The following is a 22644-nucleotide window of genomic DNA, read 5'->3' on the forward strand; positions in this document are numbered from 1 at the left end:
TTATTTATTCTGAGAAAGAGAGACAGACAGAGCGTGAGCAGGGGAGGGGCAGAGAGAGAGAGACACAGAATCCAAAGCAGGCTCCAGGCTCTGAGCTGTCAGCACAGAGCCTGATGCGGGGCTAGAACTTATAAGCCGTGAGATCATGACATGAGCCGAAGTCAGACACTCAACAACTGAGCCACACAGCCACCCCTATGATCAGCTTTAGGTAATGATGCCAAGAAGTTTTCCAAAGTGCTTGTACCAATTTACATTGCCACAGGAGTGTATAATAGTTCCTTATCCTACACACCTTTACCAACACAAGGTATTTCCCCTCTTTATCATTTAAGTCTTTCTAGCAGGTGTCTTGTGGTGTCACTCTAAGTCCTGTGATCCATTAATTCCTCTCTCATTTCTGTGGAATCTCTAGGGCTAGTTTCAGGTGAGGAGGTAGAAGTCATATGAGAAGTCTAGGTTAGAGAACCAGGAAGCTGACGTGTAGTTCCCATCAAAAAGTCAGCAGGGTTGAGGCCCAAAACAGTTCATGTTTTAGTTAAAGTCCAAAGGCTTTTAAAGACCAATGTTCCAGCTCAAAGCAGTCAGAGAGTAGTTCCCTCTTATTTATGGGAGAATTAGCCTTTTTGTTCTATTCGGGCCTTCAGCTGATCAGATGAAGACCACCCACATTAGGGAGGGCAATCAGCTTTACTCAGCCTACAGATTCAAAAGTTAATCTCATCCTGGGGCGCCTGGGTGGCTCAGTCTGTTGGGCGTCTGACTTCGGCTCAGGTCATGATCTCGTGTTCCATGAATTCGAGCCCCACGTCCGGCTCTGTGCTGACAGCTCAGAGCCTGGAGCCTGCTTCAGATTCTGTGTCTCCTTCTTTCTCTGCCCCTCCCCCACTCACACCCTGTCCCTCTCTCTCTCTCTCAAAACATAAATAAGCATCAAAAAAAAATAAAAAAGAAAAGAAAAGAAAAGTTAATCTCATCCAAAGACCTAAATATGAGACAGGAAACCATAAAAATCCTAGAGAAAAACACAGGCAGCAACTTCTTCGACATCAGCCATAGCAACTTCTTACTAGACAGTCTCTGGGGGCAAAGGAAACAAAAGCAAAAAATGAACTATTGGGACTTTATCAAGGAAAAAACTTCTGCACGGTGAAGGAAACAACAAAACTAAATCAACAAAACAAAAGGCAGCCTACAGAATGGGAGAAGATATTTGTAAACGACACAGCTGATGAAGGGTTAATATCCAAAATCTATAAATAACTTATCAAACTCAGTACCCAAAAACCAAATAATGCAGTGAAGAAATGGGCAGAGGGCATGAATAGACACTTTTCCAAAGAAGACATCCAGGTGGCTAACAGACACATAAAAAGATGCTCAGCATCACTCAGCAGCAGGGAAATACAAATCAAAACCACAATGAGATACCACCTCACACAGGTCAGAATGGGTAAAATTAACAACGTAGGAAACAACAGATGTTGGTGAGGATGTGGAGAAAAGGGAACACTCTTACAATGTTGGTGGGAATGCAAACTAGTGTAGCCACTCTGGAAGACAGTATGGAGCTTCCTCAAAAAGTTACAAATAGAACTACCCTGCCATCCAGCAATTGCACTAAGTAGGTATTCGCCCAAAGGATACAAAAATACAGGTTCAAAGGGGTACATGCACCTCAATGTTTATAGCAGCATTATCAACAATAGCCAAACTATGGAAAGAACCCAAATGTCTGTCAACTGATGAATGGATAAAGAATATGCAGCATATATATATATATATATATACACACACACACATATATATATACATATATATATATATATATTGCTCAGCCATAAAAAAAATGAAATCTTACCATTTGCAATGAAGTGGATGGATCTAGAGTATATCATGCTAAGCAAAATAAGTCAGTCAGAGAAAGACAGATACAGTAAAACCTTGGTTTGCAAGCATAATTCTTTCTGGAAACATACTTGCAATCCAAAGCACTTGTATATCAACGTGAATTTCCCCTAAAAAAGAATGGAAACTCAGATGATTCATTCCACAACCCAAAAATATTCATATAAAAATGATTACAATAGTGTAATATAATACAAAATGATAAAGAAAATATAAAGAAAAATAAATTAACCCACACTTACAGTTGAAAACCTTCATGGCTGGTGTGTGGGAGACAAGAGAGAGGAGGGTTATCGTGTAGGACAACTTTCAGCGTCACTAATGGAATCACTACTATCTGTGGGCTCAGTGGAATCTTTTTCTTTTCATGCAACTAGAGCAAGGAATCTATCCAACGACACTTGCTTTTGCCGCCTTTTGAGGATTTCACAAACTGTGACATTGCATAGTCATTAAACAGATTCATCACTCGCACTGCTACAGCCTCATTCGGGTGGTGCTTTTCTACAAAATTTTTAACTGTTTCCCACATTTTACACATCTCCCTAATCTCATTGGCAGTGATGGGTTCCTCTGCCTTTTTCTCCTCCTCCTCAGCAGACACAATCTCCTCCATAACCTCTTGCTGTTTTTCGCGATGCAGAACCATCAGTTCATGGGTGGTCAGCTCCTGGCCATGTTCCTCCGCCAGCTCTTGAATGTCATTCACCTCCAATCGCGTGGTCTTCCCCAAGAACACAATTTCATCAACAGCTTGCTGCTCCTGTTCGTGAGCAAGACCCTCTAAGCTGTGTCCAAGAACACAATCAGGCCACAGTTTTCTCCAAACAGAATTGAGGGTTCTCTTGGTGACCCCGTCCCAGGCTTTACTGAGGATCTTGAGGAAGTTGCTGATGTGGAAATTATTTTTTCCAAAACGATCAGAGGGTAAGGTTTGCTCCTTCAGTCACCTTGAAGCATCGCTGAAATAGTGCTTTGGTTTAATTTTTTTTTAAGTTCAAAATGACTTTTTGATCCATGGACTGGAGGATTCGAGTGGTGTTGGGAGGAAGGAACTTGACCTTAATGAACTTGAATTCCTCCAGTAAGTCATCTTCAAAGTCTGGAGGATGAGCAGGAGCATTATCCATAATCAGCAAGGCTTTGAGTGGCAGATTCTTTTCTAGAAGGCATTTCTTTACTGCAGGACCAAAGACCTCATTGATCCACTCAATGAACAAGATATGAGTGACTCAAGCCTTGTTGTTGGACCTCCACATAATGTTTAACTGGCTTTTCTGCACGTTGCATTTCTTTTTTTTTTTTTAATTTTATTGTTTATTTATTTTTGAGATGAGAGAGACAGAGCATGAGTGGGAGAAGAGAGAGAAAGAGGGAGACACAGAATCTGAAGCAGGCTCCAGGCTCTGAGCTGTCAGCACAGGCCTGACGCTGGGCTTGAACTCATGGACCACGAGATCATGACCTGAGTCGAAGTCAGAGGCTTAACCGACTGAGCCACCCAGGGGCCCCATGCACATAGCATTTCTTCAAGGCTTGTGGATTCTTGGAATGATACACAAGCAGGGGCTTGCCTTTGAAATGCCCGCTTGCGTTAGCACAAAACAAGAGGATGAGATGGTCTTTCCTGGGCTTGTGACCGGGCATTTAATTCTCTTCTGTAATGTAGGTTCTCTTTGCCATCTTTTTCCAATAAAACGCCATCTCCTTGCAGTTAAAAACCTGCCCTGGCAGGTAACACTCAGGAACCATGAGCCAACTCACAACCTCTCGGTGCTCACAACACTATGGATGCCACTTCTCTTCTTTAAGTTATCAAACCATCCCCTGCTCGCCTTGGATCCTTCTTCATTTTCTGTTGATGTACCTGGCAGTTTACTTACAAGGTCAGTGTACAAGGCCTTTGCCTTCTTGCAGATAAAGCTCTTGGTCACGGTATCACCTGCTAGTTGCTTCTCATTTATCCAAACCAGAAGCAACTTTTCTACATCTTCCAGAACATATGGCCATTGCTTTGATATTCTCATGACTCCGTTTGCAGTATCTAGCCCCCTTATTTCTTCTTTCTTCTTTAATATTGTGCAAATGGTTGACATAGACTTATAGAATCTTGCAATTTCAGCCAATCATATACCTTGTTTGTACTTCTCAATGATTTCCTTCTTCTGTAATCACCTCCTTCTCACTGCCTTTCCTTTCAACCTTTTTCTGCATGGGGACCATTGTATACACTTGCACGGATGTTGACTACAGTACAGTATTAATAAACTCTTGTATACTGTATTTAATGTAACTGGCAATAAAAAGGGCCTCTATCTGCAGGCAGCCTGACCTAGAATGAAGCAAAGCATTCCTAAGCTTACTCTTGTATGGAAAAGCAAAGGACTGCCCATAGGTGATTTGAAGTGACAAAAAATACTCTTCTGCCAGTTGTGGGCACCTTCCAGTGTTCTGAAAAATCACCGATTTCTGCCAACCACTGTGGCCTGAGACCAAGCATCGGAGCATAGGAGACAATCACCCACAATCCCACAGTGAGAGAAAGGGAGGGAGAGAGAGAGAGAACCATTGGCTCCGTTGTGACCATATGACATTAGGCATCACGTACTACTCATATTGCAATACATGACTCGTTTATCAAGTTAAAATTTATTAGAAATGTTTGCTCATCTTGAGGAACACTCACAGAATAAGTTACTTGCAATCCAAGGTTTTACTGTACTATATGATTTCATTCATATGTGAAATTTAAGATACAAAACAGATGAATATATGGGAAGAGGAAAAAAGAGAGAGGGAAATAAACTGTAAGGAACTTTTATTTTTAATATGAAATTTATTGTCAAATTGGTTTCCAACCAACACCCAGTGCTCATCCCAACAGGTGCCCTCCTCGATGACCATCACCCACGCTCTCCTCCCTCCCACCCCCCATCAACCCTCAGTTTATTCTCAGTTTTTGAGAGTCTCTTATGGTTTGCCTCCCTCCCTATCTAACTTTTTTTTTCCTTCTCCTCCCCCATGGTCTTCTGTTAAGTTTCTCAGGATCCACATAAGAGTGAAACTACATGGTATCTTTCTCTGTATGACTTACCTCACTCAGTATAATACCCTCCAGTTCCATCCTTGTTGCTACAAAAGGCTATATTTCATTCTTTCTCATTGCCACGTAGTACTCCATTGTGTATATAAACCACAATTTCTTTATCCATTCAGCAGTTGATAGACATTGAAGCTCTTTCCATAATCTGGCTATTGTTGAGAGTGCTGCTATAAACATTGGGGTACAGATGTCCCTATGCATCAGTACTCCTGTATCCCTTGGGTAAATTCCTAGCAGTGCTATTGCTGGGTCATAGGGTAGATCTATTTTTAATTTTTTGAGGAACCTCCACACTGTTTTCCGGAGGGGCTGCACCAGTTTGCATTCCCACCGACAGTGCAAGAGGGTTCCTGTTTCTCCACATCCTCTCCAGCATCTATAGTCTCCTAATTTGTTCATTTTAGCCACTCTGACTGGCGTGAGGTGGTATCTCAGTGTGGTTTTGATTTGTATTTCCCTGATGAGGAGCGACGTCGAGCATCTTTTCATGTGCCTGTTGGCCATCTGGATGTCTTCTTTAGAGAAGCGTCTATTCATGTTTTCTGCCCATTTCTTCACTGGATTATTTGTTTTTTGGGTGTGGAGTTTGGTGAGTTCTTTATAGATTTTGGATACTAGCTCTTTGTCTGATATGTCATTTGCAAATATCTTTTCCCATTCCATTGGTTGCCTTTATTTTTGTTGATGTTTCCTTTGCAGTGCAGAAGCTTTTTATCTTCATGAGGTCCCAATAGTTCATTTTTGCTTTTAATTCCCTTGCCTTTGGAGATGTGTCAAGTAGGAAATTGCTGCGTCTGAGGTCAGAGAGGTTTTTTCCTGCTTTCTCCTCTAGGGTTTTGATGGTTTCCTGTCTCACATTTGGGTCCTTTATCCATTTTGAGTTTATTTTTGTGAATGGTGTAAGAAAGTGGTCTAGTTTCATTCTTCTGCATGTTGCTGTCCAGTTCTCCCAGCACCATTTGTTAAAGAGACGGTCTTTTTTCCATTGGATAGTCTTTCCTGCTTTGTCAAAGATTAGTTGACCATACGTTTGTGGGTCTAGTTCTGGAGTCTCTATTCTATTCCATTGGTTTATGTGTCTGTTTTTGTGCCAATACCATGCTGTTTTGATGAAGTAAGGGACTCTTAATGATAGAGAACAAACTGAGGTTTGTTGAAGGGATGTGGTTGGGGGATGGGCTAAATGGATGATGGGTATTAAGGAGGGCACTTGTTATGATGAGCACTGGGTGATATGTGTAAGTGATGAATCACTAAATTCTACTCCGGAAACCAATATTATATTATATGTTAACTAACCAGAATTTAAATAAAAATTTGGAAGAAAATAACAACAAAAAAATGGAACAAAAGTTAATCTCATCCAGGAACATCTTCACAGACATACTGAGAATAATGTTTGGCCAAATATCTGGGCACCTCACTTCCCAGTGAAGTTGACACATAAGGCTAGTCATCATACCATATTAGCCTGTCATCTTGTCTACGACGATTTCTTTCAACTGTGTATACTATTCCATTACATACGTGTGTATGTATATGTAGACACATATAGACACACCCACATGTATGTAATGGAATACACACATACACACCCACATGTATTTACAGTCATAATATAAATGAAAAATGTATTATTTTGTTTAATAGTGTTTGTGAGTTTCATCTATAATGTGTTGTATTTGCTACAAATTATTCATTCTCATTGATGTATAATATTTCATTATGTGACTACATGGAAATTTATTTATCCAATTTACTATTAACGAGCATGTGGATAGTTTCCAGTTTGAAGCGTCTCACTGATTTTGTCATTGTGCATTTTAGGTTGCTTCTAATTTGTTTCTAAACAATATCGCAAAGGCATCTTTTTGAACGTCTACTTGTACACACACGTGAATATTTCTCTTGGGTAACCACAGATCAAAATAAAAAAAATGATCCATCTGGACCATGAGTGGAGAGAAAACAACACAACCAGAAAGTTCTCTTTCCACTTATTCCCTGTCCATTTTGGCATCTAGTATTTTTCTCTCTCTTCACCCTCACCACATTATGACTAAACAGCTTCTTCCCTTTCCCAGAAGTTTCTCACAGATTTTGTTTTACAAATTTTTATTGAAGTAAAACATATCTATAGAAAAGTGCATACATTTTATGTGTGCAGTGCAACGAAATTCCCCAAATTAAATACACATAAGTAACCCTGATAGAAATGGAAAATTACTAGCAGTAAGAAATGGAATGATGCATTATAGGTTCTGTAATTTCAACTTTACTGGATACTGCCCAATTGTTCTTCAAAGTGACCATGTCAGCTACCTCTCACAGAAGTGAGAAGGTATACCCATTTCTTCTCATCCTTGTCAATACTTGGGGTAGTCAAACCCTAGTTTTCCCTATACCAACAGGTGAAAATTTTGTGTTATTGTTTTAAGTTGCTTTTCCTTAATTTTTAATACGGCTGGGCATCTTTTCATGTTTATTTGCCAGTCAGAATTTTCTTTACTCATTTTGCTGTTGGTTGTTGTCCTGTGTGTGTTTTTTTAATGAATTTTTCTCAAGTTTATTTATTTATTTTGAGTCAGAGAGAGAGACAGAGACAGAGCATGAATGGGGCAGGGCCTGAGAGAGTGGCTGACAGAGGATCTGAAGCGTGCTCAGCAGAAATCCCGATGTGGGGCTCGAACCCACAAACCGTGAGATCCTGACCTGAGCTAAAGTAGGATGCCCAACCTACCGAGCCACCCAGGTGCCCCAGTTGTTGTTCTGTTTTGACTCTTTCCCTTGGGAATCCACGGCTTATCCACTTTTCTAGACAGCTCCCTCCTATTCGCTGTCCCTTGTTACTGGACCAAAGTGGATCCGCTCCTTGGTGGACTATAGATCACCGAGAATGATTCCCAGAGTCGGGTCTCTCTGAACAAGGGAAAGCTGGCTCCTTTTATTAGGGTTTAGAATAAATATTCCAAGGGGGATTTTAAGATTGTAATGAGGCTGTGACACTCTCTGGCACTTTTTGAGTCTTCCTGCAGGCATCTTCCTCAAATGTTTCTTTTTCTGTTCCAGCAGGTCATTAGTTAGATTCTAAAAGGTAAGGTTGACAGTTCAGAAAGTCAGTCCTGAGTCCAGGAGGTCAGTCCTGAGCTCAGGGGATCAGGCCGGTGCCAATTGCTATCCCTTCAGTATAGACTTAATATCTTCTCATCTATAACTCTCTATATTCTTCTTGGTCTGGAGAGATTATGCTAAAGTTTTCCCAGTCAATTTCATGGGGGCTACAGTTTTTTATGATCATCACTAAACCCACTTCTTTTAATACTAGGTGCCCATAACCAACGGCCACCCGTATTTGGAGCATTTTCCATGAAAGTAATCAGGCAGTTATGGTTGGTTTCAATACAAGCAGCTTTTGTTGTTTTACACCTGGCCTGTTACCCTTGCTTATGTTAACTTCGTGCCTCAATAGCCATTTGATATTTGATGGAAATCAGTGTACGTTCCGGTAAAGGGACCAAATGTCTAGGAATTTCTGAAGAGATGAGTTATTATCTCATTTCCATCACCAGTTGTGGGATCTTGGGCAAGTCATTTCACCCCTGGGTAAATCTCCTCTAGGGTACAACGAGAACATACAGGAGCGTCCCCTGCCTATCTCACAGAGTTGCTTGCATAGCCAATGAAAGAACAAGGTGATCAGAGGATTTACCAGGCACCGTTTCCAGGTACATCACCAAGAGTCGCACCTTATTGACAAACACAGACCCCAGGCTTTTCTGAGAAGTGCCCTGCGAAAATCTAGAATAAATACAAATGTGCTATTTCCCCCACGTTCATTGAAATAATGTGCAGGCTACTAAGTAAATGGTTAGGAGAGTATTGTTAAGTCAGAAGGCAAGCGCAGCTGAGGCAGATGCATAATTATGATTTGATATCAGAAGATCCAACACGACCTGAATTAATCAGTCTGCTGTTGAGTCCAAGTTTCTGTACTGTTGAAGCTGGAGCAGAAGTGGGAGTCCATTCTGGAAGTTAAGGAAAGCATAGCCCGGCAGGGAGGCCTGTCTCAGGAGCCACGTGGATCGCTCGGGGTGGGGGGTGGGGGTGTCTCAGACCTGCCCTGGGTCGAGGCCCCGCCGTGGGCAGGCGGGACTTGGGGGTGAAGAGGCTGTGTCGGCTACTGGATCGTAACTGCTGAGGAGAGAGCAGCACAAGGATCCTCCCTGGCGTCAGGCAGAGCTCTTCAGGGAGGTGGGCTCTGGGAGGGCTCCGTGCCTCTGCTCAGCCGAGCTCCAGCCAGAAGCCTTAGGAGCCAGAGCAGGTGCAGAACTGCAGCTGCTGGCCAGCTCTCAGAGGGGAGCTGGACTCTTCCTGGGCTGCAGGAGCCAGGACAGCCAGGCTCAACTCCACCCGAACCATGCCAGCCAACCTCACGGAGGGCAGCCCCGACTCCAAGGGCTCCAGCGGGACCACGCAGACCCCGGATGCTTCCCCAGCCCTCTGCACCGAAACGGTGACTTTCACTGAAGTGGTGGATGGGGAGGAGTGGGGCTCCTTCTACTACTCCTTTAAGGTAAGTTTCCTGCTTTCCAGTCTGAACGGATTTTAAATGAGATAAGTAGAATTTAAGAGACCCAATTAAACTATCATTGCCAATACCGTGAATGGGTATAGTTTGTTTTCCCTACTGAAAAGAGTAAAAGGAAAAAAAAAAAACAAAAAAAAACAAAACAACCAATGAGCTAAGGCAAAGAGTTTTTCATATTGTCCAAGGACCTATAGTGTAGTTTTTTTTCTGAATACTGGTCTTTTGTTCTGCTGCTGCTTTTGCTGAAAACATGTGAATCTTGAGTAACATTTATGTTAACTTCATGCCTAAGAGTCTGCAAAGTGGATGATTTTACTCCCCTCCCCTTAGATAAAAGCACTTTTAATTAATCCTATAGTAGTGCTTGAAATGTTGCCGGATTCTTGTAGGGGTTATTGCCGTGAGTTTTCTGCTAGGAACATCAGAGGTGTGGAAAGCCCACATCCCCCAGGACAGTGCCTGGTGCAACCGAAGACTTAAGCAGTAAGGAGGGAAGGTCCATACTCTTATTGAACCTATCCTTTGAACATCAGTGAGAAATAGATTCTTTGATTGTAGTTTGTGGTGCCATCCTTTGCAACAAGTTGCCTCCAGGAACAAAGGAAGAATCTGACTTTGGTGAATTTCACCTTCAAAGCATCCAAGGGCCATACTGAGGAAATGATCCTCATTAACCTAATCCTGTTCCCTCTTTTGCAACAAGATTGGTCAGAAATCAGGCATCTGGAAAAGGACAGTTCTCTGCTTCTTGCATCAGAAGGCAGGCATGTCAGGGTATTTCACACGCTGCCGGAAGGTGCATTAAGTGGTGGCAGTAATTCCCAGGTCTCCAACTGGTTTTTTATACCAAAAAGGAAAATACTTCAAAAAAAAAAAATTCTAGCAGGTTTTTTTTAGTCCTCTGGGTGTTCTTGAAACGATTTAGTTTCTACCCCACAAAATAGAATTACTGTAACATCCACCTCTCTACCGGAGCTTTGCTTCTTTGCAAACACTCAAAATAAAACTTTCAACAGGGAGCAATCTTGGAAGGCAGCCTCCTGCTCCTCAAAAACCAAGAGACAAAATAACAAAGCAGAGCCTGAACAAGTCACTTAGGCTGGCTCCACGGGTCCAGCCCCTCAGAACCACCTCCTAATGCATGCACACACCCTGCCCAGCTGCCCAGCTCCAAGACAGAAAATAGAAACTGAACTTGGAGTTTTTGTCATTTACCTTTGACTGAATAATCTCCCCTTTATGAAATCAGCTTGCAGACCCAGAGATTCTGTCTTGGGGAAGCAGGCTCTGTGCACCCAGGAGACAGACACAGCTCCTTCTCAGTGACACTGCTTCTGAAGCCTCTCTGATATTTATAAAACATGACAGTAAACAGAATGAAGAGAGAATGGCCATTGCAAAAGGGATGATAATCAGCAATAAGGCAATACTCAGTCTCCACTGAAATCTCATTGGTCATTTTTTGAATATAGCTCCTAAGGGGATATTTTGAATATTCAGACAAACCACCCCCACCCCTCACCCCCTGCTGGTTCTCTAATAGTGTTTATACTCTGTCCTAGCAACACCATCTCTGGGCACTAAGGAGAATCATATCACTTTTTTCTTTTAAATCTCCTTCCTTTTCATGTTTGCCCTCAAACACCTGGACCAGTGTACAAGGAAAAGAGGATAAAAGAGAAGAATTGTTTGTTTGGGAGCTTAGAACGTTTCATTTTTGACCCATGCAATCATTGACTAAAACACAGTGATTTGTAGTTACAAGGCAGGTGCTGGTGTTTGTGGGAACCTAGCTTAAATGTTTCAGGGTAACCTTTCCCCAGGGTCCTCTCTGAACAGGGCAGTTCTGTTACATTGGCGATACAGGAACAATGGTGATGCAAACCCTTATTCATTGGTCCTTTGATTTCACATACTTCTCAAGAAGAAAGCCAGAACCGCTCCTCTTTACTGTCTCTCAAACGTGTACTTTTAATCCCCGTTCTCTACCGAAAGCAGTAAATAATATAAAAATAAAACAAATGGTATCAGCAGTAAAAGTAGTAGAACCAACAATAACAGGAATCGCCTTGCATTTCATTTGCTGTGGGCTTTCTTCGTGCCAGGAATCTTTCTAAAGGACTTCTGTGAAGTATCTCCTTTAATTCTCACACACTATGGTGTCTCTTTTCCACCTGGACTTGCCTTCCACCTTCATCTGTGTTTATATAAATTCTACCCACTCTTAAGTCTCCTCTTGAATTGCTTCCTCCTCGAAGCCCGCCTTGACCCATCTCTCCTCTGAGTTCCAGTCGTGCCAAGGAGTGTAACTGTCTTCTTGCCACTTAATCTGTCTTCGACTGCTACTTCAGTACGTGTCTAGGAGATATCTAATAGTCATTAAGCTCCTTGAGGGAAAGGAATGCTTGATTTCTGTTTCCTATTCCCCAGAAACCAGCACCATGCTAGACATACTCAATAAATGTTCACTACACCAATGAAGTGTGGTATTCTGTGTCTGTCAACTGCCCACATTTTGTCAGATTGGCTAATAGAAAGCTTGCTTGCTCCGTAACAGAGTTGGGGGAGTGGGTATCTTATCAACCATGACTGCACATGCCTTGCCTCGTCTCTACGCTCTGTACTGGCCAAAGTCCTTCTCTGCAGGAACATTCGAATCATCCTTGTCTCATTTCTAAGCCGACATGACCAAGGTAAGTTATGGATGCCAGTGGATGGGGTATGGAATTCGTTGTGGTGCCATAGACTAGAACCTAGTACTGATTTAGGCCCAAGAAACTGTACTTACCGTGTTGCAGCCTTACTAGTCTCAGCAGTCCCGTTTAGTCCACACACCAGGGCTTCTGACTTAGTTTCCTGCTTAGCCTTCAGGTTCTCCTCTGAACTCCAAAGCTCTCTTGGCAGGAGAAAAGACATCCCTGTGTAGATATGGTTAGCTTTTCCTTCCACAGGCTTAGACCTTTTCCCTTCTTCCCATTTCCACTCCCAAAGTCTTACCGCCACTCCCCACTGCTCTAGCCTACTCTGCTGTGTAACCATGTCCTTGGATATAGGCAAGAAGGTTAGAGGTGAGTTCGCCACCCCCTTCCTCTATCATTGGCTTCATGTTACCAATCCTATGTGGTCCTGGGTTCAAGGTTCCCAGCTCAAGCCCCGGTTTCTTTCATAGTTTCCAATTTCAGGGTCCCATCCGCTTCACCTCTTCAGCTCCCAGTGACAGCATTAAACTCTACCAGAAATTCCCTAGGAGGATGGGACCTGGCTAATCAGAAAGTGAGTGGAGGAGGTGAATATAAACCTGTCCAAGTGGAAGACAAAAATGAAACTCTTCATTTTTCCCTCGGAGGTGCTAGCAATGCTTCCAGTATCTCTTAATGATGAGAAAATTAACTCAAAGTAACTGGGAGAGAAACCGGTCTGAATGAGTAAATTGGCAAAATTATGAAATAATGCAGATGAACTCATTTTTATTACTCTCAGGTGAGGGAAAAAACATCAACCAAGATTGCTAAATGTTACCTAATGACGATCTTTTATTGAATCTCCTTCAGGGAGTAGTTAACAAATGATATGCCATTAGTCTAACTATTGTTTATATGTAAATGGTTGCCGCTAAGTGCTCGAGGGTGATTGGACACGTTTTTTCCCCCCCCTTTGTTAGTGCAACCTCTTGTCTACTGTCTTATTGTTAATATTCTTGCTACACCTTTCCTATTTGAATATAACAATAGCAAATTCTGGTTCAACTCATGTCCTTATCTCACACGAGGTTTTAGCAAGAGCTCAATTGAAAAAGTTTACGAAGACTTGCTTCTTTTCACTGTATTTCGGTTGACAACTCATTTCTAAGAACTTGACCTACCTGGGGCGCCTGGGTGGCTCAGTCGGTTGAGCGGCCGACTTCGGCCCAGGTCATGATCTTGCGGTCCGTGAGTTCGAGCCCCGCGTCGGGCTCTGTGCTGACAGCTCGGAGCCTGGAGCCTGTTTCAGATTCTGTGTCTCCCTCTCTCTGACCCTCCCCCATTCATTCTCTGTCTCAAAAATAAATAAACGTTAAAAAATTAAAAAAAAAAGAACTTGACCTACCTAAGTACCAGCATTTTCACCTCAAATGACAGTGACTGTCATTTCAGCTCCTTTTTGCCCGCTGGCCTGAACCCTCCTCTTGTCCTGTCCCACCTGTTGGGGACTTGTTTGTCTCCTTCCGTCTTGGATGCCAGGACAGTTGTCACTGATGCTCTTCCTGGAATCCAGGAGCCCTCGGTCGCTGACCTTCCCGTGCGGTCTCCGGCAGATGACAACAAAGGCCTGGCCTTCACCTCATGCGTTTGTGTTTGCCCTCCTGTATGGTTTCACTCGGTGCATTCATTTTCAGTACATTCGTGCAGTTGAACATGTGGCTGTTGGTGAGGAAACGACTACTAGTTTGCTCACTTAAGTAACTGTTAAAGGTCTGCTATTTCCTGCCTGTTTCTGCTGTGCACACCCAGCGCTACACTCCCCACCCCCTACTGGGTAAGCTCAGCCTCGTCCAATTTTACTCTGGGTCCTTGAGAAAGACACAGCTGCTGCTGGCGGGCTCCTCGGGGATGGGGACGCCCTGCAATTCCCAAGCTCTGGACTCTAGCTTGTGAGAAAGGAACACCTGCTCGACTAAATTTCCCTTCGCACTGCTCACGCATCCGATGGCAGGAGACGTGATCTTCGTCAGTGCCAAGCGAACTCAGAATTGCGGTTTCTCCGCCCCCGAAGGGCTTTCCCATTTTCTGACTCAGGGAAGGTGTCTCGGCTCTCGGGATGCTGTCTCTGTGATGTGTTCACATGTGTGTGATGGGGATAAGGGTGGGGGTCCGCCCTGAGGAGGGATCCGGGCAAGTCGGCCTCAGCGGAGACGAAAAGTCGTTTCTGGCCTTCAGAAGTGGACATCCTTGGTCCAGACCCTCGTCTGGATCCCCATCGGGCCGTCGGGGCTACACCGCGTTCTGAGGCAGGGTACCTCTGTCACACTTCCTTTAGGCACACGGGTGTTCATAGCTCCCTCTTTCCCTCTCTCAATCCTGGCTCAGTTTTTGTGTCCTCCCCTCCCAGCTCCGGGCGGTGGGAAACACAGTGATGTCGTCTCTGGCCGCCTCTACCCACGCGACGATCATATCTGTACCACTCCTACCTCATGATAGCTGGGAAAGCCCCCAGAGACTGCCATTCCCTGGTTCCTATACAGTAAGTGGACTTCAGCGCCCTTTTAATCCTGTGCTCCCAAACTCAGAGGGTGTTATCTCTTCCTTGTTTTGTGCCGGTCTTTGGAGGGGGCAATGTAATACCCTCTCATCAGTGTCTACCCTTCCTCACATTCTATACCACTGTTGTCCTCTCTTACCGGCCTTCTCCGTCAGCCTTTCTTTATGGAGGGGAGGCTGACTGCACTGTGTTCCTCTGAATTCATTATTCCAAGCTCTCAGCTCTGAATGCTCAAAAGACACATTCTCTTGCAAGGGGAAAAGCTATTTCTTTTCAAGGTATTTGAGATAACCTCCACGAGGCATTTTTTTTTTTGAAAGCCTGACTTTGACTTGTTTCTCTCTGCCTACATTGGTAAAGATAATACCCTGAGGCCAGATGGGGTACAGCTCTCTGGCAGCCTGGGCTGGGGAAGGATCCAGCAAAGGGGTAGGAAGGGGCACATCCATTTATGCTTCAAAATGTCACCCTGTCATCCTGTTGACATAGTGGGTAAGAGTGTTTGGAGCCATGTACTCAAGTGGTCAAGAAATGTAACTTCATTCCTCTATCATTGAATCTAGCTTTTCTCTACATCTCAGTTGACCTGATTTCAGAAGTAGCTTAGTCATCCCCAGGTAAACTCAGGCTCTTGAATCTTCCCCATCGTTTTATTGAGGCGTAGCCTTTAAGGCCAGACCGCTGGGGTCAGGTACATGTGCCAGCACTATCTAGGTGTGTGACTTTGAGCAGCTCGCTTCTACCTGTGCCATGGTTTCCATGTCAGATAGATGACACGAACAGTTAAATGTCCTCCAGAGGGCTGCTGTGACAAGTTAAGTGACGGAATGCTTGTGAAGCCTTTCAGAAGAGTGAGTGGCCTAAAGGGTTCAATAAATATTAGCTATTCTATACCCAGGAACTAGTTGTTTCACTCTTTTCCAAAGCTACTTTCTGAGAGATGAGGGGCCACCATTATCTCTATGGAAGAAGCTTTTGAATATTTTAAAAGATATCACTGCAGTTGAAGCCCTTTAGGACAGTTTTAATATGCATTAAGTCCTCAAACAGTGGTGGTGAATTGAGCTGTTTCTTTTCTCTCAATTAGACCATGAAAAATGGAGAGTCAGATATTTAAAGAAGATTCCATTTCTTACTTTATCATCTTGATATAATGTCTACTTTTTATCTAGGCAAGCTTAGTGGCCCAGTACAAGAAGGGCTATTTACAGAGATGGGAAATTATGCCCCATCCAGCAGAAGAAAGGACAGGCTTCTACTGTGGCAAAAAGATCTTCTGGGCCAAAACCACCCAAAGTCAGGATGAAATCATTAAGGAGTAATCCTCAGGGTTCTTGTCTTTTCTTTCTTTCTTTCTTTCTTTCTTTCTTTCTTTCTTTCTTTCTTTCTTTCTTTTTTTATCCTAACTTTGGCAATATTGGTGGCTGCCTAAAAATGATGGATCTTTTACACCCATCAGCACTTTATAGTCCACAACATAATTTCACATGATTTTTTTTTTTTTTTACTTACCATCAGCTCTAGGAGAGTTTAAAATAGCATTCTTGTTTTTTAACCAAAGGTGGGCACAAAATCTGAGAAAAGGTAAAAGTGTGAGCTTCCTAAGAAATTAGAAAGGAAAAAAGAAAGAAGAACAAAGAAACAAGATTCTGCTGCTGATTTTAGTCAGGATAGGTTAGGTTCTACAATAGTAAAAACTAAATCCTGAATATCTGTGGTTTAGCACATCAGAAGTTGCTTTATGTCTCACATCCCAGTTGCAAGCAGGTCAATTTGTAACTCTGCCTTCTAGAACAAAATGGTTTCCAAGGAAGAACACAACCCTTTCCTCATCTGCTCTGCCCTGAAATGGCACATGACTTTGACTCAATTCCGTTGGCAAGAATTAAGTAGGTGACAGGCGTGGGAAATGTAGCTTTATTGAACACCCCCAGTGTGGGGAGCATAGTGTACTGCTTAAAGTTTGGTTTGATCTTCACCTTCTACAGGAGGAAACCCAGATTCTTTGACCTGAATATGTTCATAACTCATACATCATATGATGTAAGATACGCACATGAACACACGCATGTACACAAACACACACACACACACCACTAGATGTCAGTCATGGAAGGACAACTCTAGATCCTACTTCCCCAGCATAGTGTCTGATACATATTAGAAAAATGGTCAAGAAATACTTTGGTGAATGAAAGAGCACATCAAAAAACAGTTGGTGCCACGGGGCGCCTGGGTGACTCAACTGGTTAAGTGTCTCCTTCTTGATTTCAGTTCGGGTCATGATCTCATGGTTTGTGGGACTGAGCCCTGTGTTGGCTCCAGCGTGGAGCCTGCTTGGGATTCTCTCTCCCTCTCTCTCTCTCTGCCCCTCCTTTGCATGCACTTGCTCTCTCACTCTCTCTCTCTCTCAAGATAAATAAACTTTTAAAAAAAGAATGGTTTGTGTCACAAGTTTATTTGTAATGTCTCAGTAAATTAATGTGAGCATATAAGAGTGGATAGAGTCTTAATCTTTATCCCACACGCCATTGCATTTGAATTTTAAAGGTACTGCAATTTGGGGGAGTTCCTGAGAGCAGCACAAGACCGTCTGACAGGGAAGCGGGTGCAGGCAAATCTTTAGACCCGAAGCAGACAATATAAACTGTACTTCTTTTCATGCTGCTAGCTCAGATTCCACACCTCAGGTCTGCAAACCATCCATCTCTGAGCCCCAAGACATCAGGCAGGTATTGGGAAAGGCGGATGTTAACACTCACATCCTTGCTCTCCATTGATGTGTTCTGACACCTGATTATAGAAGTCCAGCCATACAGGTCTTCCGCAAAGTACAGAGGCAAAGGCCACCATCTGTGGACAATAGGACCTGCTGCAGTGGGGTGAATGGACTCAGCTCTGTCTACTAGGATCTCAGTCAAGCAGTCACACAGGATTGCTGTCTGCTGCCTCTAGTCACTGCCAGCAGAAACTGTCTGCCCTGTGAACAGTGAGACTACAGCTGCTTTCTTAGGAGAGGACCTTATAGTAGTTACCAGGGAACCAAAAAAGGACGTATCACTGTCGTGAAGGGCTGGTAAACTAATGCTTTAATTCAACAAATATTACTAAAATGACTTCAGCCTTTTAAGATCTTTTTTTTTTTTTTTTTTTTTAATTTTTTTTTTTTCAACGTTTTTATTTATTTTTGGGACAGAGAGAGACAGAGCATGAACGGGGGAAGGGCAGAGAGAGAGGGAGACACAGAATCGGAAACAGGCTCCAGGCTCCGAGCCATCAGCCCAGAGCCCGACGCGGGGCTCGAACTCACGGACCGCGAGATCGTGACCTGGCTGAAGTCGGACGCTTAACCGACTGCGCCACCCAGGCGCCCCGCCTTTTAAGATCTTAATCCCTATAGATAAACATAAATATTTCTCAATTTAATTAAAATTTTAAAATAAAATACTATATCTGACAATAAGTCAAAAGCGTACATATAATAATGTAGAATACAATCTTTTCAACTATATTCTTTCCCTCCCCATATATCATGTATCCCTTTGCCCTACCAAACTGAGAATCGGATTGGTTTGATGGAGTATTACCTTAGGCACTGGGCGGGGGGTGGGGGGGTGGGGGTCGGTACAGAGATGAAAGAAACAGGTATCTTGCCTCTGGAAAGATACCAGACATTTAGTCAATAATTATAAAGGAAGAGGTTGCAGTCAAAAAAAGAGAAGAAAAGATGGGGAGGGCAGGCAGGGAGTTGTATAAACAGATTGAAAAGAAGCATTTCTCCATAGAAAATCAAATAGATCTTGTAGAAGACAAGTAGAAGGGAAGCTTCAGGTTTAGATGAAAGAGTTAGGTAAAAAAGACCCAAGAGGACCATTAGACTAAACTATATATATATATATATATATATATATATATATATGTATGTATACATATATATGTATATATATTTTGTATAGACAAGAAGATCTTTAAAGTTTTATTAGCAAAACTGTTAACAGTGAAAACTAATCAGAGAGAGGTTAATCAGGCTGCAGAGTGCTGGACAGATTGTAGGGAGGGGACCTTGGGGACCGAGAATCAGTTATGATGCCCTAATGAGAGGTGTCAGTGCTCAAGCAAGGATTGTCTTATCTGATAGTGGGGGCAAAGAAGCAAGAGGCCATCATGTCGGGTCACAGGCAGAGTTCAGGGAATCGGAGAATGCAGGCTGAGGCAGAGAAGGAAGATGATATGGGGGTTAAAATTCGTAAGTTGATCCCAAAATGTATATGAAAAGGCAAAGGAAATTGAATAGCCATAATAATTCTGAAAAAGTATAAAGTAAGGGGACTCATGCTAGCTGGTTTACAGACTTATTGTCAAGTTCCAGTGAGATATGGAGGGGATGCTAAACATCCAGAAATGGAAAAGAAATAGGCCCACACATATATGGTCAGTTAATTTTTGACCAAGGGAAAAAGCAGTTCAGTGGAGACAGCAAAAATAGTGCAGGAACGAGTGGATCGCTATGTGTAAAAAGTGGACCCGTACCCAAAGCTTACACCTTCTAGGTGTAACCCCAAATGGATCATTTACCTAAGTTTAAACCCTAAAATAAAACACCTAGAAGAAAAGACTGGAGAAAATCTTTGTGACTGTGGATTAGGCAGAAGTTTCTTACACACAACACTGAAGACACAAACCATAAAAGAAAAAATTCGATAAATATGACTCTATTAAAATTAAGAACTTCTATAACTTGAAAGATGCTATAAAGAGAATTAAATGACTGGGGTCCCTGGGTGTCTCAGTTGGTTGAGGGTCCGACTCTTGATTTCAGCTTACGTCATGATCTCGCAGTTCGTGAGTTCAAGTTCCACATCGGGCTCTGCCCTGACAATGCAAAGCCTGCTTGGGATTCTGTCTCTCCCTCTCTCTCTGCACCCCGCCCCGCTCATGCTCTCTTGCTCTCTCTCAAAACAAATAAACAAACATTTTTAAAAAGGAATACTAATTACATATTAGGAGAAAATATCTATAAATAACATATATACCTAATAGGTACTTTTTATCCAGAACATATAAAAAAATTCTTAGAGCTCAATAAGAAGAAAAAAAATCTCAGTTTAAAAAAGTGACAAAAGTTTTGAATAGACATGTCACCAAAGAAAATACACAGATGGTAAATAAGTACATGAAAAGATGTTGAGCATCCTTAGTCATTAGGGAAATACAAAACAAAACCACAGTGAAATACCATCATGTACTTATTAGAAGGGCGAAAATAAAAATATACTGACTGTATCAAGCACTGTTAAGGATGGGAAGCCATTAGAACCATCATACATTGCTGATGGCAAGATGGTAAGGACATTTTGGAAAACTTTTTGCCATTTTCTTATGAAGTTAAACATACATTTATTGTATGTTTAACCCCCAAATCCTACTCCTGGGCATTAACCCAAGGGAAATGAAACACATGTCTACCTAAGAGCCTGTATGTCAATAATTACCCTGCCTTCATTTAAAGATGCCAGAAAGTTGGGGCGCCTGGGTGGCTCAGTCGGTTAAGCGTCCGACTTCGGCTCGGGTCACGATCTCGCGGTCCGTGAGTTCGAGCCCCGCGTCGGGCTCTGGATTGATGGCTCGGAGCCTGGAGCCTGCTTCTGATTCTGTGTCTCCCTCTCTCTCTGCCCCTCCCCAGTTCATGCTCTGTCTCTGTCTCAAAAATAAATAAAGGTTAAAAAAAAAAATTTAAAGATGCCAGAAAGCAGAACAACCCAAACATCCTGCAGCTGGAGAATGGATAAACAAACTATAATACGCCCATTCAGTGGAATATTACTTAGCAATAACAAGGAATAAACTTACAGATCTACAAAACAACACGATGGATTTCAAGTGCATTATGCTAAATGAAAGGAAATCAGACTCAAAATGCTACAGACTGTCATGATTTAATTTACATGTTATTGTTAAAAAAAAAATGAAACTCTTAAGGACAGAAAACAAATCGGTGGTTGCCATGGGTGGGGAGTGGGCAAAAGCCCGACTACAATGAGCACAGGGGAATCTTTTTGAATGCTGGAACTATTTCGCACCCTGATTGTAAGGATGGTTACATCTGTCAAAACTCACAGAACTGTACACTCATAGGGTGAATTTTCTCCTGTATAAATTATACCTTAAAAATTTTATTATCTAGAGATTTACATCGTGAGTTTAATTTTCAACCCAATGTGTTTCATTTAATAATCATAAATCCCCAAGTGACAGCATAAGGGAAGTATAGCTGAAGCCCCAGGAAGACCCAAAACAGGATCTAAATTCAGAAGATTAGTACAGAGTTCAAGATAGATGAGTCTCCAAAAGCAGCAAATATGCATCAAAATGGACAGAAAGGTGAAGGTCCCACTTCACACGGGTCTTTGCTCACACGTCATCTCCTCAAGAGTCTTCTTCAACTTCTATGACATTATATCACCCATCCGTGTGTGAAACTATGCTCCATGAGGACCAAAACGTCACTTTGTTTGATCCTGCGTCTCCAGTGTCAGCAACCATGCTGGCCCTGATGAGACCCTCAGAGAGTCTTAAAGAGTGAATGGACTCTATTGTGGACTTAAGATAGGTATAAATATCAACAGAGAACTCAAGGCACAGCTCTGTGAATGCTTTTCTAGGGTCTTCTTTATTCTACTTTACAAGTAGACATCAACCATTAGCCGCTTAGCATGAATCTTAAGTCTGTAATAGCTAGTGCTGGTGAGAAATAATGATGAGGCTTCCTAATTTTGGAGAACATCAACAGATTTGTGAAAGGCTTTGGATGAAACTGGAGAAGGCAAAGGTGTGCTCGGGAACAGACGTTGAATGGGCAGTGCTGTTTGGTTGACCCCATAGCTAATCTCAAATCCCTTCTCACGTTCCCAGCCAAGTACTCACTGTCCTAGTGTCCCTTGCAGTTAAAAGTAGTTCAGTTTGGGAAACTTAATTTAAAAAGCCTGTGAGATTTCTGAGAAAAAGTTTCTCCTTTTCTGATAAAAGGAGAAAGATACGGCTGGCATTTTATTTTTTCCCTTCTGTCTGCCTTGAATGACAGAATGTCTGACACAATGCATGGAACTGTGGCAGCCACTCTGTGACTGCAAGAGAAAAACCAACGCAAGTTCGATGAGTCAAAGACAGCCGCCACCTAACTTCAGATTTCTTATTATATGAAAAAAATATTTGTTTAAGTCACCGTTAAATGGACTTTCTTTATTTTCGAGCTAAACAGTTTCCCAATATATACAAAAACCAAGTGCAAAACTACATGTTTGGAAGACAGGGCCTTGAAAAAGGGCCACAGAGAATCAAATAGACATTTCATTTCTTTTGTTCCACATTTGGTTGGTACAGCGGCTGGCTATGCTCAGTTTTTCTCATCCTGCTATTATCCAGATTACGAAGGCATTGAATAGAGTTTTATAAACATTGATTCAGACTGGATCGTATGTATCTGAGTAACTACGAAAAAGTATCTCCCCTTTCTGAAAGAAAAAAGCTTAAATTTTTCAGACTGATTCTCCACATTTCGGATAATGACAGTGTTATTCACTTGTGCAATTTTATGAAAAAATACTGAAAGCACTTTTTAAATATTATCTTAAAAAACTACCCAAAACATTAAGTCGTTTTTCATGACAGCTCAGCAAGAGGAGTTTCTATTCTTCCTAAAGTGGGAGGAATCATATCCTTTCCTGACACTTTAAAACGACCAAGAAGAGTGTGAGACATTAGCTCTGGACCCTGAAACCAATTCCATACTGTGCAATCCGGAACACCT

At 42.4% G+C, this 22644-nt stretch overlaps 1 protein-coding gene across 1 annotated transcript in view; it reads left to right on the top strand.

Annotated features, from left to right (window-relative positions):
- Positions 1–9172: 9172 nt before the first annotated feature.
- Positions 9173–22644, top strand: part of NPSR1 (neuropeptide S receptor 1) — a 154704-nt gene continuing 141232 nt past the window's right edge. The window contains exon 1 of the mRNA XM_045495285.1: positions 9173–9584. Coding sequence (XP_045351241.1) covers positions 9429–9584 — 156 coding nt within the window. The 5' untranslated portion in view covers positions 9173–9428. The remainder of the gene's footprint in view (positions 9585–22644) is intronic.

This window comes from Leopardus geoffroyi, chromosome A2, assembly GCF_018350155.1.
Source record: "Leopardus geoffroyi isolate Oge1 chromosome A2, O.geoffroyi_Oge1_pat1.0, whole genome shotgun sequence".
NCBI lineage: Eukaryota > Metazoa > Chordata > Mammalia > Carnivora > Felidae > Leopardus > Leopardus geoffroyi.